This window comes from Sciurus vulgaris (genome assembly GCF_902686455.1).
Source record: "Sciurus vulgaris genome assembly, chromosome: 3".
Classification (NCBI taxonomy): Eukaryota; Metazoa; Chordata; class Mammalia; order Rodentia; family Sciuridae; genus Sciurus; species Sciurus vulgaris.
This window is the reverse complement of record NC_136463.1, coordinates 26698463-26726457: the sequence shown is the minus strand read 5'-3', so window position 1 is coordinate 26726457 and position 27995 is coordinate 26698463. Positions and strand designations below refer to the sequence as shown.

The window sequence follows — 27995 nt, the reverse complement described above, 5'->3', positions numbered from 1 at the left end:
ATATTCTATATATTTTTAAACAAAAACATTTTTTATGAAAAATTAATTTTTACAGATGTTTATTGTATCATAGCTGCCATAATTATTGAATATTCGCTTTGATGGACTTTCAGACTACTTCCATTTTTTGCATTTACAATTAGTGCCATATTGAAAAACCTTTTATATTTGTCACTTTAAATAAATTAATAGGGTTTTTTTTTTTTTTCTTTGTACCAGGGATGAACTCAGGGGTACTTAACTATTAGCCACATCCCCAGCGCTTTTTTTGCATTTTATTAGAAATAGGGTCTCACTGAGTTGCTCTGTTCCTCAATAAGTTACTGAGACTGACTTTGAACTTGAGGTTCTCCTGCCTCAGCCTCCTGAGCTGCCGGGATTACAGGAGTGTGCTACCACATCTGGCAGGGATAAATTTTTAGAAGTAGAATTGCTATATCAAAGGGCATATGCATTTCTTATTCTAAGAGACGCTGCCTTTCACTGAGATAGTAAAGATTTGTACTCCAACCAGATTTGTTCTCCTTACCCTGGGCAAATGTTATCATTTTGATCTTTGCCAATAAAGTGGGTGAATCAATGTATAATTTATTTTCAGTTATCTTAGTATGAATGAAAGTTGAACATTTTTTTTACATCTTTAGAAACATTGGTATTTCCATTTCTGTAAACCATTTCCCCCCATTTTTCTGTTAAACTGTTAGCCTTTTTCTTTTTGGTCTCTAGATTCATTTAATATTGTTAAATCCTTCTATCGTCAGTGTTTAAGAATTTTAAAAAATGAAATGAAAAACAGTCATCTTTAATTCATCAAATTTTACAAATATGAAACTGATAAAAAAAACCTGAGAAACTTCAGTCCTTTCTTTGGTGATGAGGTCATGCTTCATTGCCCTTAGGTTCATTTTAAGAAGTGTCTCTAAATTAGAAAAACAAACATACATACACACATTTAGTATTTTGTTAAATTGAACTTCAGAAGATTTACTCATAACAGATATTCAAAGTCATTCAAACCTTGCAACAAAGGAAAGTCAGTATGACCTGTAATAACTGTCCTTGAGGTAATGAGAAAGAAATTATTAACCTCCTGGGCTGTATATAATTGAGTACACTGTAACAGAAGACACAAAAAGGAAAGGGTCCTCTTAGGTTACATTAATTTCTCAAAAATGAGTGTACCCAAGTCTTTTATAGTTGTTGGTTTTGGTGTTTTGGTTTTTTTTTTTTTTTTTTCAATCAGTGATCTTTTTTGGCATCTTCTGATTTGGAAATGCAAATGTCTCTCAGGTTTAAAATAGATACAACATTGGGATTTTTCTTTACTTGGAAAGTATACAAGGCATTAAACCAAAAGATTTTTTAAAAAAAGAGAGGGATAGGTTTTTTTAAAGTCCCTAACAAACCATTCTCTGGCAAGAAACTACATTCCCAGCTTGTACATGTAGTGTATTATGTTGTACCACATGAAATTGCCAATATTCAACTATTTTTGGCACACAAAACAATAGTTTCATGGTTCAATCTAATAATTTCACAATATTATTCCTGTTATTTTAAAACAGATGGATATAAAGCTAACTCATAGAAATCATATGTGAGAAACATGCCTATGTGTGTTAATTGATTGATTGATTTTTTAAAAATTATTCTTTGGATGAGTAGATTAGATTGATGAGAGAGGAATGCTCTTGGGAAATCAAAGACAAAAAATGACTGCCCAATATGTAACACTTTTCAGAGAATGTTCTAGTCTAGTGCTGTATTTTAGGGATTAACTATTGGGACATTTCCCTTTTTTGTACAGGGAATTTCTGTATCTTGAAAGAATTCTGATAATACAGAAGTTTAGCCCAAATTAATGACTGATTTGTGTTTTCAGAATAAAGACAATTATAACCAGTCTTTCTCCTCTTGTATAATGAAGATAATACTGGATAAAAATAAAATACTCACTTTTATGAGAGCTGGGATTGAAGGGCCAGGCCTAGAGTTTGGGGCTTTGTAATTTATCCAAAAGAATAGTGGGGGTAGGGTTGTGGCTCAGTGGTAGAGCTCTTGCCAAGCATGTCTAGCATGTGTGAAGCACTGGGTTTTTTATCCTCAGCACCACATAAAAATAAATAAATAAAATAAAGGTATGTGTTCATCTACAATTAAAAATAAAAAATAAATTTAATTGTTAGACTTTATGTGTAGTACTAAAATTTTAAAAATAAGTGAATAAATAAGTGATTCTTATTACATTGTAAATCTGAAATACTAAGCATTGTTCAAAGGGCCGTGGAAAAACAAATTAGAAAAGATAAAGAACTTCAAATGCAACTGGATACTTCCCTGAGTTAATACCTTTGGCTAAAGGCAAAGGTATTTGCTAGGTAGTAAGGTGATAGATAGAAAGAACAGTTGTAAATTCTGTTTTAGTACCTTAAAGTATGCTGCAGGCAGCAGAAGTGTTCATAAGTATAAAAGAAGCAGAAAAATATAGGTTTGGTTGAAAATTGAACAGTGTAGTTTCTGTTTAAAGCATTATTTGTGTGTCTTAACAGCATTGATACATTTTATTTTTTACATTTGTCCTCCAGAGTTTAACCTTCTAGTTAGAAATCATATTATATTGACTTAGATCTCTTGTCAAAAATGGTTGATGACGTCATGGTCTTATATTGCCTACTAGGAATCATTCTGTCTGAAAGAGCTATTAGTTGTTAACTGGTACTTCCTTATTGGAATTTAGCAATATTACAAAGATTGACATAGATATTTTGAAGTATGTTTCTTGATATGACTCAGAAGTCTTTCTTCACAAGTCAAGATTAGTAAGCAGGAAAATAATGGTGGTATATAACAGATATGTTCAACCTCAGAGTTGTCAGCATACTAGAAGTTTGGCAAGCTTTGGAAAATAAGTTTCTCATTAGAACACTCGGACAGTCTTGTCTTAACTTGTTTGAAGCTATGAACAAACATATTTTGACTCTAGTTAGCTCCTGCAAAGATTCTCAAACTATGACCCTCAAATAGATCTCTCTTTTCTAAAATTGTTTTTCTGCTGGGCATCTGCAGCAATTGGCATGAAGTGCTAGAGAGTTCATGTAACACCAGGCTGCTTTGCTGATAAAAACTTTGCCTGTGGTGCCTGCTATGAGTGAAATTAATTAGACTTGTACTATCCTAGTCAATTTCCCTCCCAGCGGGTTATGTGGTTAGAGCTCCTGAGAGTCTAAAGACTGAGTCTCCAGTTCTACTAACTGCTGGGTTGTACATTTTTAAAAATTGGAATATGGGTGGTGATTCACACACACTTGGCTGCAGCAGAAAAGATGGAGAAAAATGACTAAGACCAAACTAGTATTTTTTTCCCCTTGTTTGTAGTATTGGACCAAGATTTCATAGCAGCAATTAAAGTTATCTGGTTTTAAAACTTTGTCCATTTATTGCACTTGAGAATTTATAAATATTTAATTGTCAGATAAATTTGAAGTTTTTTAAAAATAAAACTTCAAAGTTCAAATTCAAATTGTATGATGGCTTAGTGTAGACCAGAGTGTGCAGCACACACCTCTAGAGCCAGATTTTATGCTAACTAATGTGTAAAATGCACATTAGTAGGAATTTTAAAATTTCATTCTGACCAGTAATGGTAACTGGGATTTGTAAAACTACCTTTACTTACTTGTTACTGAACAAATAAATAGTTCTGTGAGAATGTTTTCTGTCAAATGCAGGCCTACCTTGAAGATGATCACAATAGTATTTGGTGTTTTGGGGGGTGGGGAGCTTGGGGAATTGAACTCATGGGTACTTAACCACTGAGCCACATCCCCAGTCCTTTTTGTTTTTATTGTTTTATTTTATTTTTTTAATGGTTACAGATGGACACAATACCTTTATTTATTTTTATGTGGTGCTGTGGATCTAACCCAGTGACCCCATGTGCTAGGCAAGCGCTCTACCACTGAACCACAACCCCAGCCCTTATTTTTAATTTAAGACAGGGTTTCACTAAGTTGCTTACTCTGGCCTCAAACTTGGATCCTCCTGCCTCAGCCACCTGAGTTGCTAGTATTACAGGCATGCGCCACAGTGCCTGGCTTGGTCTCTTTTCTTGATGTTATAACGGAATTATGAATTGCACAAGCTAAGGAGACCCAACTGTCACTGCAGTCCTTAGTTTGCTGGCTTAAGTGAGGTAGCACACCATGTGCATAAGGCTGTTAACTTCCTCTGCGATTACATGGGATGCTTTAATTGTAAATACTCATGGAATAGTGTTTATCATCAATGGGAATAGAATTTAAGTCCATTTATCAATAGTGTTACTTTAAAAAGGTACAACTGTATCTTGTTAATCCTTCCCATGCTTATTACTTAAGTAGTCAGTACATTTGTGAGTTGAATTATATTGAGTAATTTTGTTGTTGTTATTTATTTATACTTTTTTCTACCAAGAATTTGAAACAGATTGCAAAAGTACTTAAAATAGAAAAGACAACAGTTGAAGGAATTAGCAAAGGGAATAATTAAGCTATTAGAGTTGTTAGAGTGGGTATATGATCATATATAAAATATAATAAAACAGGCATATGCCTATTGTTTTAAGAGATGTCAACATTTGTCTTAGGGCTTCCTACTGGTCCAATGAAGAAGGCAACATGATCAATTATAAAATTAATATTGTTTGTCCATAGCTGAAAACTAACCAGGTGTTCAGGAAAGAAAATTATCCCTTGGTTATTATAAACCAGACAATATCCTTACACTGTTGTACCTTAAAAAAAAAAAAAAGGAGCAGTACAAAGAATAGTGTATACCCAAGTACCTGTCATCCCTAACAAATATTTGTATTGTCATATTTGCCTCATATCATCCTTATTTTAAAACAAACATGAGAAAGTTGAAGTGTCTTATATTCTCTTCCCAGTCTTATTTTTCTCTTCCTGTGATCAAAATACTGATAATTTGTCAGTATTTTTGTTTATTTGGTTGGTTTTTTTGCTTCTACTGCATGGGTATATCTGTAATAATACTTAAATCTTAAACTTGCATAAATAATATATTGTACTGCACATGTCATTCCAAAGCTTGCTTTTTTTCATTAGTTCTGTGTTTGATGTCCATGGTGCTATAGATCTAATTTATTAATTACACATCATGAAATAATAGTTTTCCATTATATGGAAATAATCTTATTTAGTTATCTGTTCCCCCACTAATGCATTTTTAGTTTGTTTCTAGTTTTTCACTGTTACAGTATCTTATTGAACACTCCTGTCTTGTGCCTAAATGTGGAGTTTTTCTAGGGCAGTGGTTCTCGAGTGTGGTTCTAGAACAAGCACATCAGGATCACCTGGGATCGTGTTAGAAATGCAGCCTCTTGTGTCCAGCCCAAACCTCTGAATCCAATACTTTGAGGGTGGGGCCAGAAATCTGTTTAAGAGGCGATTCTGATGTACTCCACTCCAAACTTGAGAACCTGTGCTCTAATGCATACATAGTTAAGAATTGGATTACTAAGGCTTAGGGTACATATTCTTTCAGTTTTGCTAAATATGACCAAATTCGTATATACAGTATACTTACCAATGGTTTATGAGTGTTCCCATTTTCCCATACATACTAGGGGTTGAATTTTTTTTTTTTTTCTGGTCTGGGAGATATAAAATGTTTAAGAGATATTTTCTTTCTTTTATTGTTAGTGAAAACTTGTGTAGGATAGTTGACTTTTTCTTACTGATTTTTATAGGAACAATTTACAATCAATTTTTACATATTAATATATGCATTACAAGGGTTTTTATTTCCTTATAATTTGTTTTTTTGACTTCATTTATGGTACTTAAAAATTGTTGCCATATTCACCAGTTTTAAAATCGTGTACTTAAGTATGCAATCTGATATTTTGATATGTATATGTATAGTGAAACGATTAATGAGTCAAACCAATTAACTTACTGCCCACATGTGTACATGTGAAAAGAGCACTTAAAGTCATTTCTCTTGGCAGATGTCCAGTGTACAATACAGTATATATTACAATTATTAACTATAGTCTTTATGTTAGATCTCTAGACTTACTCAGTCTACCTATCTGCAACTTTGTATCCTTTGACCTATATTTCCTTATTCCCTCCTGCACCAAATTTACCAATTTCTTGAATGTCCTTTGTAGTTAGACCTCACAGGGAAGAAGAAGTTGAATTTGGTTTGCTGCTAGGATACCACCCCACTGAGATATATAGCAGTTAGGCTGGGGTTTATGAGAGGCAAGACTTAGATTCAGGAAACATTTGTATAATGGCCAAAAATTGACACTGTTGAGATGAATAAAATTGCCATATAGACAATGTAGATCAAGCAAATGATCAAGGATTAAACCGTGGTTAGCAACAGTACAGGAAGAGAATCCAGTAAAAGATTGAGGAATGATCAGCAACAGAAGATTCTAGAAAATCAAGTGTAACAAATTGTGAGGAGAAATCTCTAATGCTGTAGAGAAAGGAACACATTTAAGAAAGGTGTAAAAATGTTGCTTTTAAGAGCAGCTAGCAAAGGATTGAGGAGTAAAAAAAAATTACTACTTTGGCAGTCGAGTATAGGAGATGAGGCAAAGTTAGAGGAATAGAGCTGGGGATGTGGCTCAGTTGGTCAAGTGCTCCCCTAGCATGTGCAAGGCTGGGGGATGGGGTGGAGGGGTAACAAGGTCATTTTGTGGTAGAGGAACATTTGTGCCTTCAGGGAAGGAGCCACTGGCAAGTTGTGAAGTGTGAAGTTATATCTGGTAATCTTGCTGGTTCTTCTTTAGGCAGTCTTTTCATAGATGTTTTTTATCTACCCTTTAAGTTCATTTGGTAAGATATTATTGAGCAGTATGCAAGGATTAATTTAAGATAGGGTGCCATAACTGTGAATAGGAGACTACTTTAGGTGGTCTTCTCTGAAGTTAATATTTAAATTTGAGACTTAGGTGGTAAGGAGCCATTTGAATGGTCAGGATAAAGCTTTCCAGACAAATCACAAAATTTCCAGTCTCTAGAAGGTCAAACAAATAATAGGATAGTAAACCAATCTAATAAATCTTGCTTGTTGGATCCAACCAGAGTGAAGAAAGAACAGAAATCTTTGTTCCCTGACTTTGGAAACCTTGTTTAACCTTCAAACTGGCGATGTCAAGGGTTCCAAGTCCTCCACCTCCGGCAGAAATGTCGAGTGGCCCTGTAGCTGAGAGCTGGTGCTACACACAGGTAATTTCATGTTTTTACCCTGTAAATCTTGCATCTTGGGAGAATTTGATGTACAAAAAGAACAAGATTGCTTTTCTATGTTGGGTTTCCTACTTTATCTGGGGCATAACTGCCAAATAGTAGTTAAAGTGTTCCTCAGCCTTGCATTCTTTTCTTGTTTTTTTTTTCACATGGAATCTGAATCCCCAAGACTAGTGTTTTTCAATGGTGGTTGAAAGGGGGGAACCATAGATGTTTATATTCCTCTTGATAGAAATGTGCTCTAAGGCCCCCTTGCTGGGGGATCCAAGTTCAAGATTTGCAACCCCAGGCATTGTTATCAACATCACAATTGGAGACTCATTTTAGATATGGTTTTGTCATCTGCTTTCTCAACCCTGGTTTTGTTACTGGTTCACTTGCTCTATGTTTTTCTCTCTTTCCATCCACTGTTTCTCAGAAACTAAAAAAAGTTTAAAAAAGCAATTGGTCAGTGTAAGATTTTTTAAAATGAGAGAACTAAAGCAAGAAAAAGCTGAACCTCCTTGTGGCCCAACCATACTGTCTTCCTAGTGGGCATCATGTAGAGAGAGGGAGGGGAGGGGACATGCTGATCTGATCTTCACCTGTTTTTTTTTTAACTCCCTATTTAATTGCTTCCCGATTTTCTACCAACAGATCAAGGTAGTGAAATTCTCCTACATGTGGACCATTAATAACTTTAGCTTTTGCCGAGAGGAAATGGGTGAAGTCATTAAAAGTTCAACCTTTTCATCAGGAGCCAATGATAAACTGAAATGGTGAGGAAGATTACCTCTACCTATAAAATTTTTTTCCTTAAATTGCCTGTTTTGCTTGGTTTTCTGGGACACTGATTAGAATGTAAGTTCCTTGAAAGCAGGGACTTCATTTTGTTTTTACTATGTCCCTAGTGCTTAGAACAGTGCCTAACACATAATAGGTGATCACTAAAAATTTGTTTGAGTGAGTGAGTTTTCAGAGATCAGGGAACTCAAAGCTGTAAGGTAATACAAAGAGGACCAAAAGAGGACCAATGTTAAAAATTATATCCATACATGGTATGATTGGTAACTACTTGGCAATCAAGAAGGCGTCCTTTTAAAAGGAGTAATGGCTTCTCTCAACTCAGCCAACCATAGCTATCTGAATAAGGGCCAACCATCACCAGATTTTCTGTTTTTTTTTTTTTTTTTTTAAGAAAAGCTAGAAATCTAGTTTAAACAGAAAATTTTGACTTTTTGATTGCTTACTTTTAAGCAGTAAAGGGCTTTATTTGCCTATTGACTGGACTGACCAGGGTGTAGGATGGAATTCAGCTAGCAGGCTAATAGTTGGAGTAAAGACCCCATCTCTCTCCTCTGCCTGCTGTCCATGCTATTGGACATCTCAAGTCTAGTTTACCTTGTGCTTGAAGGATGACTAGAAGAAGCAATGGTCATAACCCACTACAAGCCAACAAGTCTTTAAGTTTTTTCTGAACTATGCCAAGAATATGTCACAGTACCACTGAATGGATAAGGTCTGAGTTCTCTAAACTAATCCCTGTGGCAAGGGCAAACGTGATCTGGGAGTGGGAATCAGTCCCATCAAAACCATGTGTCATCTTAAGGAAGAGGAGCAGGCAGTTAAGCATACACCCATATGCCCACTACAAAGACCAAAACATAACTCTGAACTACCAGTTTGGAACTCTTGACAACCAACTGAAGAGTTGTTTATTCATTCATTTAGCCTTTGTTGCTATGTACATTGAGCAGTGTACCACTAGGTATTGAGAGAACTGTTTATTCTTAGGCATTGTATTTAAATCCATATCTTTACACATATTGTAGAGTGATATATGTGGCATCTGTACTCCCTAGAGAGGCATTGGATTGGGCCACCTGTTTAAGAGAGGTGCCGTAGTACTGGCAAGGCCTAAGGATACATATGGCCTATGTATTCTATGTGCTAGAAGTAGTGTCTGAACCACATGCAGTTCAGCTAATGACATTTACAACTTAACTCATTTGAACCTATTTGCTTCTGTCTGAATTTTATTTTGATTCATCCATAACAGATTGGCATTTCTAACTATTTAGAAGCCTAGTTTGCAACTCTACCCTGTATAATACGGATTTACTTTTGTCTGTTCTTCCTCCATACTTCCTTTTTGATTCTCAGAATATTATTGCCAGATTGATAAAATAATCTGTAAAAGATTAGGTACTATTTGCATATTTCTCTAGAATACTTTTTCTCTTCCACAGTGATATCAAAGGGTTGATTGGGTTTTGTGAGTCACCTAGTTCAAACAGCAGAAAAGGAAAGTGATGCACTGTCAAATATACAGGGACTTACTACTCAAGGAGGAGCCAGGAAGTTTAAGGAACTTAAACTTTTTTTGTTTTTGTTGTTTTATTGTTTCTCTGTTGTCTTAACAAAATTAAAGGCTTTGCTGTTCCTGAGATTGAGGATTGGAATATTGCAAGGCTAGGCTGAATTTTAAAATGTTTTAGGGTGAAAAAGATAATTTTGGAGATTCTGAAGGAACAGGCAAAGATGTAAGGGATGTTATCAGGTTCAAGAAAGCCCCTTTATTTTTGTTGTTTACTTTTTAAATGTGACCCAAATTACTCTAGAAAAGTGATTCCCAAGTAGTAATTCTATTGAATCATAATCTGATACGGGGCACAGACTTTTCTTTAAATATCTTCCTCTTGATTCTGATGTTCTATACTGTCACTTCACAAGCATTTAAGGATATTTTTGACACATTTTTTTCCTATTTTGGCAAGGTGTTTGAGAGTAAACCCAAAAGGGCTAGATGAAGAAAGCAAAGATTACCTGTCACTTTACCTGTTACTGGTCAGCTGTCCAAAGAGTGAAGTTCGGGCAAAATTCAAATTCTCCATCCTGAATGCCAAGGGAGAAGAAACCAAAGCTATGGGTAAATGATCTTTTGCTCAATTCTACTTTCACATCCAGTATCTTCATACATTGACTGGTTTTTGAGTAACCCTAAATATGACTTTTTTTTCCATCCCAGAGAGTCAACGAGCTTATAGGTTTGTGCAAGGCAAGGACTGGGGATTCAAAAAATTCATCCGTAGAGATTTTCTTTTGGATGAGGCTAACGGGCTTCTCCCTGATGACAAGCTTACCCTCTTTTGCGAGGTGAGTCCTTTTACCTTGCGGTGTGACTGTCCATTCCCAGACCTCTTGGGCTTTTGTGGACTTAATTGTATTGTATCAAAAATGTGGAAGGAGAAAAATTCCCAAGTGGAGTAGTAATGTACAAAAATGTTATTTATGTGACTGGACTGAACTGCCTCATGATTTCAAGGTTGCTGGCATCTCAGCTTTCCCCTTGTTACTATTCATAAGAACAGAGATTGTGTGCTGTAGTATACATCAACATTAAGTTGCTTGGGTCAAGATTCTGGCTTTTTCACTGTGGGTTTTTCAAATAGCATTTGGAAGAGTTATCACTTCAAGCCAAAGAGGGTGACCAGGAATTAAAAGTGTGTGTCTGGTCCTTAAACTTCCTGGCTCATCCTTGAGTGGGAAGTCCCTGTGTATTTGACAGTGCATCACTTTCCTTTTCTGCTGTTTGAACTAGGTGACTTCCATCCGGGGTTGCATACCTGTGGTTTGTCTTGCTGGAATCATTGTGAAATAGAAAAGTGGAAGCCACTCTTTCAGGGTAAAAGCTGACTCAGAGTTAGGTAGGAGAGCTACCTATAGTCAAGTAACTTTTTCTCACCAAGAGCCTAAGAACCTTTCCAGATATACGGAAGAACCTGTGAAGTAAAATTCCCAGACCAAGAGAAGCTGGTTTCTTTAATGAGCATTGTTTATCCTAAGTAGTCATTTCAAGTTGTTTTCCATACACTTAGAAATACAAACTCAAATTGAACTCCAGTTCAACTAGGACATTAGCATTTCTGTATATCATATGTTCTGGGAACCACTTCCTGAGCAGCACCACTTGATAAGAACAACCCCTTTACCTTCATGGGGGAAGGTGCAGGCAAATTCCCCAACCGCCAGAACCCTCTGTCAAATAATAGCCTCATACTGTGAGTTAATGACAGTTCCAAAGGTATATCACCAAATGAATCAGGAAAAGTTATCCCTTAGGAATCTTGCCCTTTTGCCAGAGAAGCCTGGCCAGCAGGAGCAGGCTTCTGTATTTCAGCAGAATGGTTGCTAATGATTAAAAAACTTTGCAGGCATGGTTTATTAAAATACTACACTAAATACGTAAAATATAGTTTGCATCATAGCTGCTTCCTCTCCATTTTAATTGCTAAGTAAAAGAAATACTAGAGTGATATCATCTATGTAAATATGTAAAATGTAGCAGTTATTTCAAGTTGGTGAACTTGAAATCTGAATTCTATGTAAGTCCTACTGGTCACAGATCATACTCAGTTGCCTCAGTGAAGAAATGAGAACAATTAGGTGGTTTAGTGTGAGGTTAGATGTTATATAAACAGCACCAATTTTAATCTTTACCTATCTTAGAGACTTGTATTTCAAGAAAACTTTAAAATAGTGAAGAAGTCTAATTTTGTTGGAACCCAAAGCCAATCTTCAAACCATTCTCTGAAGAAAATCTCTACATGTTGCATCTGTCGTTTAAGGTAGAACCATCATCTTTACTGCAGCATTTCCAACTCCACAGTGGGTCCAGCCTTTTCTCACATGACTTCCTCTTCTAACCCAGTCCATTCCAGCTGTTCCAACCCCTGTATTGACATTCTTGATTTGAAAACCAGTTGGTCTGCCCTCACTTGGCAATCTCTCATCCTATGGTTAAGTCTGAGGCTGTGTTCCAACACTCACTCTCTTCACATCCCCATATGAAATTCTCTTAGGAGAAATCCTGTGGTTAAGTTTAGATTTGCCTTACTGACTTAGAAGGGAAGTGAGATGACACTTTGGAAACGAGGAGATGTTGAACAGGGAAACGTCTGCTGGGTTCTGCTGATGCCATCGGTTTCTTACCATTGAACCAGGTGTGCCATCTGTTCCTCTCACACTTTTCTGTTGGCCACAGGTGCTGAGTGTTGCTTCTCATACTTGGGATTGTGCCTAGTGAGACTCGTTTCTGTTCCAAGGCTCTCTGTGGACTTAGTAGCATTCAGCATTGCAAGACAGTTGCGTGGGTGTGTGTATTGGATATGTGGGTTTTAAAAATGTCTGCAACTCATCTAAGTTCTTAGCATTTTTCATAGCTCAATCATTTTTAGTGCAGGTTCTATCCCTTTGACCTGTTGTTTACTGTAGGCCTAGTTAGTATTTTCTTTTTTAGAGCCCTTTATGAAGGTGATATCCACATGGAAATTTAGATTTGAGCACCCACTGGCCACCGTTTCCTCCCTCAGTCTCTGGCTCTTCTGTGCTGTCCTGATGCAGGAAGTGCAGTTGTTTCAAGGACTTTTTGCTGCTCCAAAGAGGGAATTCTAAGGTGAAAGACAGGATCACACATTTGTGTATTTGGCCTTTATTTTGGTATTACTGTTATTAAATGTTTAAATGTAATTAGGTTGTAATTTTAAAATGTCAAGTGAGCGGTCTTGTTTGTAATGTGCCATACTAGGTTCACTTTCAATTTTCAGTGATGCTTTGTCTGACTTTTAGGAAATGTGGCAGTTCTTCCAAGTTGGTTTGATTTTGCTTAATTAACTTATTTGAAAGCATTTTCAAAGCATTTTTTTGAATCGTCCCTTATCACAATCCTCTGAGGTAGGTCAAATTCTGTTTTCTTCATTTCATATTATAGGGAGAGAAGCAGTGTCTCAGGAGGTCAGGTAATTTTTCCTAACATCGTGCAACAAATTAATGTCAGGGCCGTGTCAGCTATGCAGTTCTCATCTCTAGTCGGCTGCGCTATGCTAAGTGGAGCTGAACTACCTAAGGAAGCATGGGCTCTCCCAAGTTTTCTTGACAGAGAATATTTACTTTGGTAATGAAGGAAAGACATGAAAGCGTGTTTAAGTTACCCTTTTAATTTTCTCTTTAATAATTTGGACCACAGAAAATCTTCATGAAATTTTTCAGTTCTCTCTAGCTATTTATGTTGAAAACAAATAGGTGTTTGCAAGAAAGATGCAGTGTATTCCCCCTTCACTATATATGCCTTTGACAAACAGAAGATTTACTGCTTCTTTGTGATATTGCAATTAAAAATGAAAAAGAAAACACCATATGAAATATGATGTACCAAATATGAAATATCCAGATACTGTTTAACTCTTTCAGAGCTTTCCATCTAGCAGCTGCGTTTGGTGGCACACACCTATAATCCCAGCTATTCTAATCTGAGGCAGGAGAATCTCAAATTCTAAGCCAGATTGGGCAACATAGCAAGAGCCTATCACAATTTTTTTTTTAATTTTTAAAAATCCTATTCATTCCATGATTGTTCTTGACCTACAGAAAATTTAATTTAATATGTAAAATCGTTGTAGTTTATAATGCATGAAAATGTAGTAAACCTACCACCCAACCTGTCCCTTAGATAATGAGAAACAGCTATTTTGAATTTTATGTTAATTATTCTTGTTTATTAATTGTATTCATGAATAATATATTGTTTAGATTTGGCTTGTTTTTGATCTTTATAAAAATGATGTCAGATTATATTCATCCTCTTATTGATCGACATTTAGGTTGTTGCTAGTCTTTTGTATGAGAAATGCTGCTGTTATTCTATAAACATTTCATATGCAGTATCTGTTTATTTTTCCAATTCTTTTAATTGTGTGGAAGTTAAACAACCTATTTCCATGGGTCTTACTTTGACTTTATGTGTAAATGAAGTGTATAAGAATTGGCACATCTTTAGTCTTTTATGAAATTTTTTTTTAAGAAAAGGAACTGACTTTAAAAGTGAGACCCTTTTACAACTTGAAATTTAGGGGATTATACAGCCTTCCTGAGACATTTTCATGCATTCATTTATAAGATGACATAAATGTCACAGTCACGTCATCTTCACAGCTGCAATTCTGAATGAGTCTCTATAGTCAACTTTATAGGAATTAAAAAAAATCTTTAGTTTTTCTCAAAATGGTCTCATTTTAGCATCATCATGTTTGCAGAGAAAAACAATCCCTTTCTAAGTTAAAAGTTTGGGCTCTGACGACTCATTTGTGAGTGCCATTTAAAATTTATTTTTAATTAAGCGTATTTAATGTTGGTAAGAGGTGCCAGACATTCTGTGCTCTGGAGACTCCAGGCATCTATATATCTACAGAACAAGCCTAGTTCAGACAGTAAAGGTACATTCTCCTTCCTGCTGTGTTTTTTTTCTGTGTCCAGAGAAAGGAATTGTCCCAGTGAGAGGTGTCACAGTCTTTGGGCCCCACTCATTATAAACATGTATATAACCAAGAAGGTCCAGTGGTAACAATAGTTGATGAGATATTCAGCTTAGCTCTTGCCAATTCATTTTACCCAGTCTACTAAATTGCCATCAAGTGTTAATGACTTTGGGCTCCTGTCAGCCTGGTTTAATTCAAGCTAGGAACACAGTGCCAAAAGCATTCTCCATTCCATTCATTGGCCATCCCCAGAGACTCCTGCCTTTCCCTATGAGGAATTTGGATTTAATTGGTCTTTCCTTTTCCTTTTCCTTTTTTTTTTTTTAAATTAGTATTTTAGATCTATGACTGGGAATTTCCGGGCAACTTCTACTTTTGGTGTTAATATTATTATATCGAAGAGTGAGGGTATTAATGTGAGAAAATGGCTGAACTAAGAAATCTTACATAGGACAAGAGAAAATCTCTGTGGGGTTATTTGTGCTGGATCCCAGGCTATTAAAATAATGTTATAATCTGCCTCTGGTAAATGTGATACTCATACTAAGCACATTCATAATTGATTGACTTATTTCATTGCTCAAGATCATAACAGCTAGTTTTAAACAAATGAATAAGTTTCTTGACTTGATAGTAAATATCTCACTCTTGGAAGGCACCTATGCTCACCACCAAATCACCAATGTACTTTAATATCACTCTGATACAGAAGGGACTAAGGTCATTTGGATGGGACATTAACTTTGCCTCTAGGTTTATGACCATGACTAAGGAATGACTTGCATCTTGAAGGTTAAAAGAAATCTGGGTCATTAAGGATGTTCCTCAGCTGTCTTTCTCATCTGATCATTAGAAGTAGCAATAGTTGGGAGCTAATTCTCAAGGTTTACAAATTCAGTTTAGATTTAACTTTTCTATCCTAATGTGATGTAGGAGATGGAGTGTGATAATCATTGTTAGGCAGATAACTGCTTTGCAGCATCTTTTCTTTTGTTTGGTAACTGACATTTATTTTATGTTGTTATGTGATTTGTAACTCCTTAACTTGCTACTCCCACAGATTTACCTGAATTTCACTGATTGAACTAAAAGTTGACTTGGTTTCTACCTAGGTGTGAATATTTAATTCATCTGGTTAAAACATGTTATCAATGAAGCCATGGTGAGAAGTTGTATCCCTTTGTTAAAGTGGAGTTAAGCTGTCATTCCATTCCAGAGCTATAAGTGCATGAATAGCTATGGCCAGCCATCCTATATGTCATTGTCTCAAATGACTGACTATATAGATGTTAAAGATGTGGGATATGTACCCATTTATTCCTAAGGAAAGGTCTTCCATAACCAGTCCTTACTGCTAGTGGGTCAGCAATGTTCATTAAACTATCATTTTTGAGGAAGTACCAGTTATTCATCAGGCCCTTTAGAAGCCACACTTGAGCTGGGCATAGTGGCGCTTGCCTGTAATTCCAGTGACTCAGGAGGCTGAGATGGGAGGATCACAAGTTCAAGGTCAGCAACTTATCAAGAACCTCAATTAACTTGGTCCTTGTCTCAAAAAAATAAAATAAAATAAAAAGGACTAGGCAAGAATGGAGGAAGGAAGGACTGTATAGAGGGAAAAGAGGGGTGGGGAGGGGTGGGAGAAAGGGAAAAAATAACAGAATGAATCAAACAACATTACCCTATGTAAATTTATGATTACACAAATGGTATGCCTTTACGCCATGTACAAACAGAGAAACAACATGTATCCCATTTGTTTACAATACAAAAAAAAAAAAAAAGGACTAGGAATGTACTCAATGATACATTCAGTTCAATCCCCAGTACCCCAAAAAAAGAAGCTGCACTTTTTTTTTGCATGTTCCAGACCTAACTAAAACAAGTGGAGTACCGTTAGGCTTAAGTTACTAGATTCTTTAGAGTGTTTAAGTGGTAGTTTCTATATGAGTTCCTTATATTTAACTTTTTGTCTACACAGAATTAAATAAATACTTGAAGCTTAACATTTGTTTCTGTCATTTTTCTCCCCCTTGTGGCTTTGCCCAGGTTTGTAGCGCAAGGGAGGTGGAGCATATTAGAAATTGGGAAGAGATTTGTAGGGCTCTCTTTGCATTCTCCTGAGTTGGTTTAAAATAAGTATGATTGTCATAAATAGAAAATTACTTGATCCAGAGGATAAAGCCTTGCTTTGTGCAGATGGTTTTGAGACTATGACTGAATGTTCTATGGCAGTGAGGTCAGAACCTCTCTTTACCAGATGGAAAGAAAACACCTGGTAACAAAAACCTTGGGTTGTTTCCTTGTATTTCACAGGTGAGTGTGGTACAAGATTCCGTAAACATTTCTGGCCAGAATACCATGAATATGGTGAAGGTTCCTGAATGCCGGTTGGCAGATGAGTTAGGAGGGCTGTGGGAGAATTCCCGGTTCACAGACTGCTGCCTGTGTGTTGCTGGCCAGGAATTCCAGGCTCATAAAGCTATCTTAGCAGGTTGGTATTGATTTATGGGTTGGTTTATAGTTTTGGTGAAATAAACAGTGGCTATATAATCATCTTTTGAACAACTTCAACTTTTTTAACTCAGCTACAAAAAAATACCCTGCATATAAATATACTTTTATATTATGATATTAGTTCTCATAACCAAAAGGCTACTCTCCATAAAAAAATGGCATTTCTGTTTTTCCTTTCTGTAGTGTACCTAAGCCTCCATTTTGAAGGAGTGGATAATGATATACAAAGGTTATGAATGCATTTACACCAAAAGTAGCGTCAGGATTCTTGTTAGGAGCTGGTATCAGCTCCTAGATGGAGTTTCAGATATAAAGAAGAGGATTCTGTACTCAGGATAAATACCATCTGGCTGATTCCCAGCCCTTGTCTTGTACTCACTTTGATATAAACACATGAGAGTGAGATTGTTGTCCCTGACACAGAGTCAGGACTCACTCAAATAGGTCTTTGGCCTGTAAGACAAGAAACACTGACCCAGAAGAGAAACTGACCAGAGAGGACTGACTTCACCACACAAGAAAGAATAACAGCCACACATTTCTCTTCAGATCATAAGATCTGTGAGGAGATCCCATGAATTTTCAGGCAAAATGCTTCTTAGGACACTCACCTCCATCATTTTAAAGTACACACCTGGCAAAACATGATCTACCTCATCTAACATCTTCCCATTCCCTGTTTCAACTAGGCATCACTGTTAATGCTAAAAGAAGTTGTTAATTCACATTAATGTCTGAATGCTTAGCGAGGCCCTCAACACTGCCAAAATGCCTTACTATAGATGCAGAGTTAGCCCCCTTTTCTTTCTTTCAACAATAGATATTTCAGACTTTAGCCACTCTTCTTTAACCTCCAACCTCCTGTAAGATGACCTTGCCCACTTGTTCCAGGAGAACGTCGAGGCCCTTTTGCAGGACCACCTTTTGACTCTTGCCTCTAACGTACATTCTCAGGGGAGGAAGAGTTCCTCCTCAGATGCACAGCAGACTGTTTCTTTCTACTTCTGTGTTAAGATCCTATTCTGCCTTCCCAGAAACCTTACTCTAGCAATTATTCACATATATTCATTCTCATTCTCTCCCCTCAACCCCAAAGCTAAATTTCTTGAGTTAGCACATTCATTCTCTACTTCATTCCTCCTACTTGTCCTCAGTTAACCTCCAGGCTATGAAAGCAGTTTTCCAAAGTTATATGCATGACCTGCTTGTTCCTAAATTTGAGAAACTCTTCAGTTCATATATTGCCTAATTCCTTTCTTTGATTTTTCTGGCTGCTCCTAATGTGTGACCTCCCTCACTCTTGTTCAACTATTCCTTAAAACATTGGTGAGCCCTAAGGGTCTGCTTAAGTTCAATTTTTACTTGACTCTCCTTGGGTGATTTTATCTATTTCCATCACTTGAGCTGCTGTCTACCTACTGATGTCCCTCTAAGACGTATCTACTGCTGTGGACCCTTCCCTGTTTGTTAAAAGCATTAGTCCTTTAATCTTCAACTGTTTGTTTAGTACCTATTGACTTATAGTCTATAAGTCTTCTGAGACAAAAACTGTGAGAATTACTATGCTTTTGGTATACATTAAATAACTGAGGTTCAGAACATTAAGTGATTTGCCCAAGAAAATGGTTAGAAAATGGTGAAGCTAAAATTAGTTCTTTCTGACATAAACTGTAGACCAAAAGTTCCAGTTCCCTGCTAGCTCAGAGGCCTCCTACATATTCCATCTGTTCTTTCACTCTTAGGTAGTGGTTGATAGTCTCAACTTTGACCCATACACCCAGTTAATTTGGCAACATGAAAATTTTGAGTTCTTAACCATTTTATCATTGAAATTTATTTTTCATGGTGTTCATTAGCCTAGAATGTGCATGAAATAGAGCATTGTTTTTCAGCCTGTTTTCATTATCCCCACTCCTACAGGGGAAAACTAAATTTAAATTCTCCCTAATGAAAGAAATTAAATATGGAAAAAGGTCATTTTATGAGGCAAAGCTTACTTTGAAGGGCCATGAACCTGTGCTATATGAGGCTCTTTTTTTTTTTTTTAAAACCTTTTCTGAGGGGGATATCTGTTAAGGATGCATAGCTTGGCAGAAGACAGCCTGCCACAAATGAGCATGCTCTTCATCTGGTTGGTGCATACTACCAAGCTCAGCCCTTGAATTTCTTGCTGTGTGGTCCCTAGAGGTGGAGAAAAGTATGGTATCACTGTTCTAGTCCAAAACCTAGGTATAGGACTCCCTGCTTGGACCATGAGGAACCTTCCATTTGTAACCCCAGATCTACACAAAGGATACAGCATTGTCATCCAACATAGGTAATTGGCATAATTTCCTTAAAATATGGATGTTTGGAATAGAGCTAATAAGAAAGATTTTTGAAAGTAGTAGTTCCTTCTTTTCCTTTATATAGTGATAATACATGGTATAATATATAAAGAAAGAAATTTTATAATTATGAAGAAAGGAATTTTATAATTCTAGTGTAATTTCAGGCTGCGTCCCTTTTCTGTAGTAATGGAACAGGAAGGAAAATGATCTCTTCATCATAGCTGGAGAGAACCAAGAGATTTTCATGGGATAATCTCTACTTGTTCCCTTTTCACTTTGTAGCACGTTCTCCAGTTTTTAGTGCCATGTTTGAACATGAAATGGAGGAGAGCAAAAAGGTAAGTAACCGAATGGAGAAGTGTCTTATCCAAGTGATTTATTTTCCTATTTTTTTTTTCTTACTATGTTATTAAAATGGAACAACTCCCTGAACAGACCCCTTCTGAGAGCAGAGTGAGGTGGTCTGTTAGTACTCCAAGTAAAGTGGACTCATTATCCCCAGGCAGATTATATAAACAGTTTTGGGTGAGGCATGTGTTTCTACTTATAAAACTCAGTAAAATCAAGATGGCAAGTCAAAGATATAGTTGCTTTGCTATTTAAGAAAGCAAAGTTGGTTGGTACACATGATGGAAGAAAAAAAAAACTATTAAAATCCTTAGGACAGGGAGACTTTTCTATTCATGTCAGGTTTAAAGTGATACAAGATTCTTTCCTCAGTAGAGCTTAAAATCATGAAAATAGTTTAGGAAATTTTTCCGTTGGAGTGTTTCTCATTTTCTGTTTTTCTGGCATAGAATCGGGTTGAAATCAATGATGTGGAGCCTGAAGTTTTTAAGGAGATGATGTGCTTCATTTACACGGGGAAGGCTCCAAATCTTGATAAAATGGCTGATGATTTGCTGGCAGCTGCTGACAAGGTGAGATAAGAATAGAAAAATGACCGTAGGACTTAGGAATTATTGTGACCTGTTGAGTTCTGTAAATAGGCTTCTATATTGCATTGTGGGTAAAATAGGCATGTATCCTAGTTTTAGCCAGGACAATCTGGTTTATATATGTTGCTCCAAGGCAATTAATAGAGTCTGTTTTGTTCTCAAAAGTGTACTGCTTTGATTGGTGAACTGTAGGGTCACCCCAGCCTACAGAAAAGAAGGATAGGTTGGAGATTTACCTCTCTTCTTTTCCCCATCTCCAATTTAACCACAGTGAGAGTAATGTTTCATACTAACACTTGAATTGTGCTTTATAATTTGCAAGATGTTTTAAAATTCATTAAGTTGTTTAAACTTTGTCAATAAGAGAATAGTCTTTCACTGTCTAGCATTTTCAGCTTTAGCTAAGTAGCTATTGAAATATACCATAGTTCTTCAAAATTATAAGACAGTTAATAGCGTTTTGGGACAAAAGAGATACTGAATTTATCCAAATCAAATAGTTTCCATTTTGCTGCAGGATTTCTCAGAACCTTTGACATGTTAGTGTGCACTGCAAATTTTCTGAAAGGGAATACGATAGCTAGCATTTCTTCAGTTTAGTTAGCCCTGTCTCAGGGATCACCTCTGAGGATTAATGGTCCCTAAAACTCATACCAGGGAACTGATTTTCTTTGAGTACGCACATCAGATGGAGCTCAGTGGCCTGCCTGCCCAGGTCCTGGATACTGTGGAAATGCTACCTCTGGGGCAGAGCAGAAGGATCAGAATTTGCCCTGTGGAAGCTTCTCTTGTGTAGGGGGCAGGGGTGGTTGATATGAGGGGAGTTTAAAAGGCTTCTAACCCCCAACAGTGGACCCTCTGAGAAAGGCGTTCTGCTGGAAGCGCCCCTCTTCCTGCTATGATTCTACAGCACCCATCTGGGGGAGAAGTGGGTGCCAGCTGAAGGGTCCAAGAGCCTTCCCAGGATTCGCTGAGGGAGATAGTCTTCTCATATATCCCTTTACACCTGAGGACAAAGGAAGGTGCCTGGGTTCCTGTGGAGGTTTTCCTCTTTATCAATCAGCTTTTTGGAATGTTTACAGAAGATGAGGCATGTGGATCCAATCAGTGCTCCCGATAAAAGATTGGAATAATAACTGTATCCTTCTTATCACCTTTCAAGACTTGTATTAGTACAATTAGCAATGTGAAAACTTCAAACCCTTCAAATATTCCTGTTAGGACCAGGGGAAACTTGCTTTCAATAGAGACAGCAAGAAAATATTCACTGCCAGCTCTGGAAAGGTAGAAGACACAGCCCAATATCTGTTTTTCATAAAGTTTATGTAGATCTACCTTGTGTGAGCTCTGATTTTCAGCGAAGTAGTCACTTGTGCTTACATATATCAGGTATTTATTCCCCTCATCTTCTAGATCCCATTAAGGATGAGTAGTATTTCAAGGCCCACTTTTTAGACAGAAATACTGAGGCTCACAGTTGTACATCCTTTAGAATCAAGGTTAAACTCCTGTACCCCTAGGTTTTGGTTCTTGTTCCTCAGCCAAAGACCCTACTGGCTGCTTACTGTAAGCACACAGGACGGGGACATCAGCCTGAATTTCCCTGCCAAGGATGGTATTTCCAAGACAACATATTTTTAAAAGAAAAAGCAGTTGAATCACAGCAGTGATTTAAATTTATGAATGAGAAATAACTGAAGGGTGTATTTTCAAATTCCATTCAGAATTTCTTGCTAAGATGGTCTGTGCTCCAATCCTATTTGAAAATATTTTTACCTTTACACCTCCCCATGAGTTTGAGGAAAGCAGAGTAAGAAATCTTTCATGGAAGGATCTAAACATCTAGAATTTACCCAAGAGGTTGAAACAGCTTCTTCTGAGCATTTCCAGTCTCCTGGGGACATGTGTAATTAGACCAAAAACAAAACAAAATACGTTGGCCAGGCCTGGGAGACACAATTTCAATCTCCCGGGTAAGTACTGCCATTAGGTAGGTTTTTCAGAAGCATAATTAAGAAAAAAAACTTTGTCCCCCAAGGGACAAGAATGGCTACTTTTGTCTAATTATGCAGTAGGGATCAGAGCTATTCACAGTGAAAGTCCTTTTAAAAGAATGTATTAGAAAGGATAAGAGGAATAGTCTGTGCAGTACTGTAAAAGATTGAACGTTTACTCAACCTTTTCCAGCCTTTTAAAACAAAAACAGCAACCTCATTTCTTGCTTGTCTAGTGTCATTCCCATTTTCCATGGAAACTGTTTTTCAGTTACTCAAATGTAAAAAATTAAAGTTGCACCAAAACCAATAAAACTCTTCTTGCTGCAGGAGATCAGAGTGCCAGCAGATATGCCTCCTCACCCAGAATTCATAACAATAAAATTGTCCTGATTTGATTGCCATGATTCAGCCTGGAGGGGCATCATGTCATTGAGTTCTAAGGCCCTCAAGATGGGACCCATAAGGAGACTGGATAGCCTCAAAGCAAACTATTCTCCTGTGAACTGATTAATGATATTTTATTTTGTGCCGCCTTTTATTTCTTTCCTCTTTTGTTTCCCTGAAGTTCCTTAGTAAGTTCATAATCTCATATTAGAGAGCAAGTAGTAGAGTTGCATCCAACCCAGTCAGCTAGATCAGATGTGCCCCAGCATTAACCTAGACCTTCCATTTCCAGAACATATATGCCCTTTACTTAGAAGACAAGAAATTTTTAAACTGAAACTGGATCCAGGGTCTCTGCTGCTTTGTTCTTTTACCTGAGAATCTTAACCTCAACCCCAATAAAATGGGATTTCGTTTATCCTTTCCTATTGAAAAGAAGTCCCTTGGATGACCCTCATTCAGGAACAGCTAGTGGCAGAGATGCTGGTGAAAGTCACCACAGGGCTCTTTTTCACTTCCTGATGGGCCAGTTAGGAGATCCTGCTGGGGTAGTGACAATGCTTAAGTAGAAAGGACTGTGCTTCACCCTAGTCAGCTCTAAATAAAAGGATTGCGGAAAGCTTAATGCTCCTGTTGGCTTACAACATTAATTGTAAGGGTAGGTGGCAATGGGTGAAGAAAGACTTTAGTCATAGTCAACAGATACAGTAACTTAAGGATTCTGTCATTGCCATTGCCTTTTTTTTTTTTTTTTTTTTTTTTTTTTTTTCTAATAGGTAGACTTTAAAATTTGAATGGCAGCTGCCCAAGTTATTTTAACTGTCTTAGCTTAAACAACTAACCTTTAGAGTATGGTCATTTTATAATTGCAGTTGTAGCTTTTCATGCTGTATGTAATTCTGTTCAGGTTTCTGGTTATACGGCAGTACTGCTAAAGAAAACAACTTCAGTAGCAGTCAGCCCAGAGCTATTACTGCTCTGACGACAGCAGTGCTTGTGTTTTACAGTATGCCCTGGAGCGTTTAAAGGTCATGTGTGAGGATGCCCTCTGCAGTAACCTCTCCGTGGAGAATGCCGCAGAAATTCTCATCCTGGCTGACCTCCACAGCGCAGATCAGTTGAAAACTCAGGCAGTGGATTTCATCAACTAGTGAGTTGGCATCTTCAAAGTTTCTCTTTCAGAATAATTGGGATAGCTAAAGAAATGAGAAAGACTTTGAATTAGTGAGTAAAACAGGCAAGTAGCTTCGTTAACCTTTTGGTAGTAAGTGTAGAGTTCTCATCTTTTCCTTCAGCTTGACAATATGGAAAATGGTTTGTTTTCATGGATTGGTGAGTTAAGTATGTTTTACTTTCAAATAGTGATTGGAATTGATGAAAATGATAGTTTGCTGTCCTGAAAAATCTGTGTACCCCCAGACAATAGCATCTTTACTTCACCTTCACTGACTTAATAAAGACAGATTTCTGGGAGAATAGAAGCATGTTTTTTATGAGTTAGTAAAATGTATCTGTCTGTTGTAGAATGGGGAAAAGAGAAGGAATGATTGGGAGCTCAGACTTAAATATTCTATTGGGAGAAACATTCAACTAGATATGTTTTTTCATCCTAAGTTACAGATGACCTGGCCCTAATGCTTTTTGAAAAACTTTGAAGGGGCCACAAGGAGTGGTGACTACAGCCCATCTTCTCAGAAGGGAAAATTCTATTCCCTTGCCTGATTGAAAGCAAAAGTTGGGGTGGGGAGGCCCTAAAAACAGCAGCTCTGGGGTGGGACAGGTCAGAGACATTCCAGGTAAATGAGCAAACAATATTTAAAAACCAAAAAATGTCCAAAGAAAGGAAGTAAGGCCCTCTAAGTATAGTTGTAATTTTTTTTTTTTTTTTTTTTTTTACTGGGTATTGAACCCAGGGGCACTTAATTACCAAGCCACATCCCCAGCCCATTTTTGTATTTCATTTAAAGACAGGGTCTTGCTGAGTTGCTGAGGTTGGTTGTTGTTTTTTGTTGTTGTTGTTTTTGTTCTTTTTTGTTGTTGTTGTTTTTCAGTATTTTTTTAGGTGGACAGAATAGCTTTATTTTAAAAATTCATTTGTATATGATGCTAAGGATCCAACCCAGTGCCTCACACATGCTAGGTGAGCACTCTAGTGCTGAGCCACAACCCCAGCTCCTGAGGCTAGTTTTGAACTCAAGATCTTCCTGCCTCAGTCTCTCGAGTCTCTGGAATTACAGGCCTGCTCCACCAAACCTGACATAAGATTATTTCTAAGGAGTTACCAATTGAGACAGAAGAAGAAGGAGGGAGGAAACCAATAAATGTTAGTACTATTGAGTGCTCCCTGTACACTGGATTCTTACAAGGTGTTTTTTAGAAATTAATTCAGCCATTGAATAAAAAGTGAATTATTATTCCCTCTTTTTTGACAACTATATAGGCCCCAGACTATGATGTGCCCTATGGTTACAGATCAGCCAGGTGGAAGCTCAGAGCTGTCTGACTGAGGCAACCCTGCTTCTCTCCTTATTAACATCATTAATGAATGTAAAAAACATGGACAATGTTGAGAGGAGGCTGAGGAACATTTCGTTTTTTGTCCTTGAGAGTACAGTGGCTCAAAGTCTTTTGTATTTTAAGGGTTCTTTCATTAACACCCTTTACACCAAACATCAGAAAATTAGGCGGTCTAGGTGGCTGTTCATCCGACTTGTGCTCACTCCCTTTGATAATCCCTCTCTCCACATTTCTCTTAGTCATGCTTCGGATGTCTTGGAGACCTCTGGATGGAAGTCAATGGTTGTGTCACATCCCCACTTGGTGGCTGAAGCATATCGCTCTCTGGCTTCAGCACAGTGCCCTTTCCTGGGGCCCCCCCGCAAACGCCTGAAGCAATCCTAAGATCCTGCCTGTTGCAAGACTCCGGATTTTCCAGAAGCAGCAGCCCCTATTGCTGCCACTGACCACCAGGTAGACAGCGCAATCTATGGAGCTTTGCTCTGTTGTGGGGAAAAGACTGCATCATGGCCCCAGACTTTTGAAACAGCACTAAAAACTTGGGGAAGCTGGGGGGAGGGAAGGGCCCAGGACTTGGGGCTACTCAACCTAATGAAAACCCTGTTGCTGTGTCACCGTGTTCCCTTTGGCCTGGCCAAGTCTGACTCTGGGATTCAGTTTAGGTGCTGGCCCTGAGCACATCTCAGTCGTGGTACTTCGGAGAAACCTGCCTGCATCTGACTGAGCAGAACAATTGTCAGGTGCCTGGAGCAAAAAGGAAAAAGGAAAAAAAGAAAAAAGAAAATAAAAAAAGGACATTTAGTTTTAAGAGAAGGGAAAAGAAAAGAAGAGTTTTTGCAGAATTTTTCAAAAATCAGTTTGTGAATTCTAATAGTATTTATGTTGAGAGAAACAAATTTTAGTCCTTTCAACTGTGCTGAAGCTTGGATGTTTGTGAAAACTCCTGACCACCATACAAGTATCAGAAGAGCTCTCTCGTTAGCACTTATTGTTTGCAAGAACAGAATACATCCTTTTATCCTCTTATGAAAGTGACAAACCAAGGCAAAAGGGGAAGAGGTTATTTGATCTGGAAGATAAGTGTTCTGATGATAGTGGCTTTTGCAAAAATCTTTATTGGTGTTGAAAACTGGAAAAAATAATTCATCCAGAATTCATGCTGTCTTGACAAGAACTATGGTTCTCTGTTTTTAGATATTGTGGAAAATGTTTTTTGGCATTTTTCTCTGATTTTATTTCTCTTCCCACTCCCCTCCCTTTTTTCTAAAAAACAAAAACAAAAACCAAAAAAAAAAAAAAAAAAAAAAAAAAAACCCAAGAAAACAGAAAACACACTAAATGAAAACAACAAAAAGAAGAGAAGAAAAAAGGAAATTTTATTATTAATGCTGTGTGAAAAAAGTCCCAGCACAGATTGCTCAGCTGTTCGTACCTGACTTGCCACCTGCATAGGAGCCAGTCCTGTTCCTCCTTCTTAGCCCTCTTCCTACAGGGGAGAACTTCCAAATGTTAATTTTTTTCTTTTTGAAAATATAAATAATTACTATTTTGTACTGTGTGGTATCTCTGGTCTTTTGTTTCACTCACCTGGCTTGTCTCTTGAGTCTGAGTTCCTTGCTTAAGGGATTTTGAAGGCCTAGTTTGATCCTTCATCTTTCAGGGATTATGTTTGAAATGTCTAATAAGCTTGAGGGATTTATTTATTTTTCATAATCTCAAGTTTCCTTTGTGAGCTATCAGCATCTGCCAGTCTTTTGTCCTCCTTGAGTATCTGACAGTCCACATTCTAACGAGGGACCAGGCCCCTACCTCTGCCAAGGCAAGTAATTGTACTGGGCTTTTCTGCATCCTGTATGTTTTAAGAGCTAATCCCCAATCTCCTTTCTCCTAACTAAATATTAACAGATCCAGGGGACACAAATGTGGAGATTAAATAAAGGGAAATGATTGTCTCTGACTGGTCCTATCATTGACTTTATGTGTTTCCAGAAAAATTATCATCTTAACTCCAGTGTGCTTACAAGAATATTCTAGGGTTCCCTGTTAGCCTGCTTCATAGCACTGTTAGGACACGCAGGATACACTAGAAAATGAATTGGCTATTTTTCCAACCTTTTTTTTTTTTTTTTAAGTTTCAGTGGAACTTCAACCTATTTCACTTTCCATTTTCTTTCAGTGAACCTTTAGCCTTTGCAGATTTTCCACTTTTTATTTATCCTACCAACCCCAAAAGGAACAGTTTTGTTCTATTATCTATATAATCAAGGGCAGAATTTGTTTATTAGAAAGCACTCCATTGCACTTCCTGGGTTCCTCCTTAGTGTTACCTGTATAAGGAAATGCCAAGTTCCCTGTGTACTGACTGTTATCCTGTGCCTCTTCAGCCCTGCTTTCCAGATCAGCACACAGACCCTGAGATCAGGGCAGATGCAAAGTCTCTTCTACCTGTATTGTCTCTCTGATAACTGCACTTGCTCTCTGCATTTCTCAGTTCTCAGCTAGTCTTCATCTATAGTGTCTCATTTAAACTTCCCAACCACTTGATGAGTTTGGTTGGACAGGTGATAGATCACATCTTCCCATTCTATAGCTGGAAGAAGGTGAAACCCAGAGAAGGAACATGCCTAAGGTCACACAACTATTGAGTGCCAGATCTTCTAATGTCATATCCTGAAGATTACGTAATGAACTGCAGGAAGTTCCATTTCTGGAATGTTAGGTACAAAATTGGAAGTAAAGCTCGCTTCCTCTGGGA

The 27995-nt window shown here is 37.4% G+C and overlaps 1 protein-coding gene across 6 annotated transcripts in view; it reads left to right on the top strand.

Annotated features, from left to right (window-relative positions):
- Positions 1-26570, top strand: part of SPOP (speckle type BTB/POZ protein) — a 66283-nt gene extending 39713 nt beyond the window's left edge. For all 6 annotated transcript variants that reach the window (XM_079134298.1, XM_079134300.1, XM_079134303.1 and 3 more), the window contains 9 exons: positions 7101-7244; positions 7902-8023; positions 10022-10173; positions 10273-10400; positions 16874-17051; positions 19687-19742; positions 20202-20324; positions 23731-23873; positions 25480-26570. In XM_079134298.1, the coding sequence (XP_078990424.1) occupies positions 7167-7244; positions 7902-8023; positions 10022-10173; positions 10273-10400; positions 16874-17051; positions 19687-19742; positions 20202-20324; positions 23731-23873; positions 25480-25624 (1125 nt within the window). In that variant the 5' untranslated portion in view covers positions 7101-7166 and the 3' untranslated portion in view covers positions 25625-26570. The remainder of the gene's footprint in view (positions 1-7100; positions 7245-7901; positions 8024-10021; positions 10174-10272; positions 10401-16873; positions 17052-19686; positions 19743-20201; positions 20325-23730; positions 23874-25479) is intronic.
- The last annotated feature ends 1425 nt before the right edge of the window (positions 26571-27995 follow it).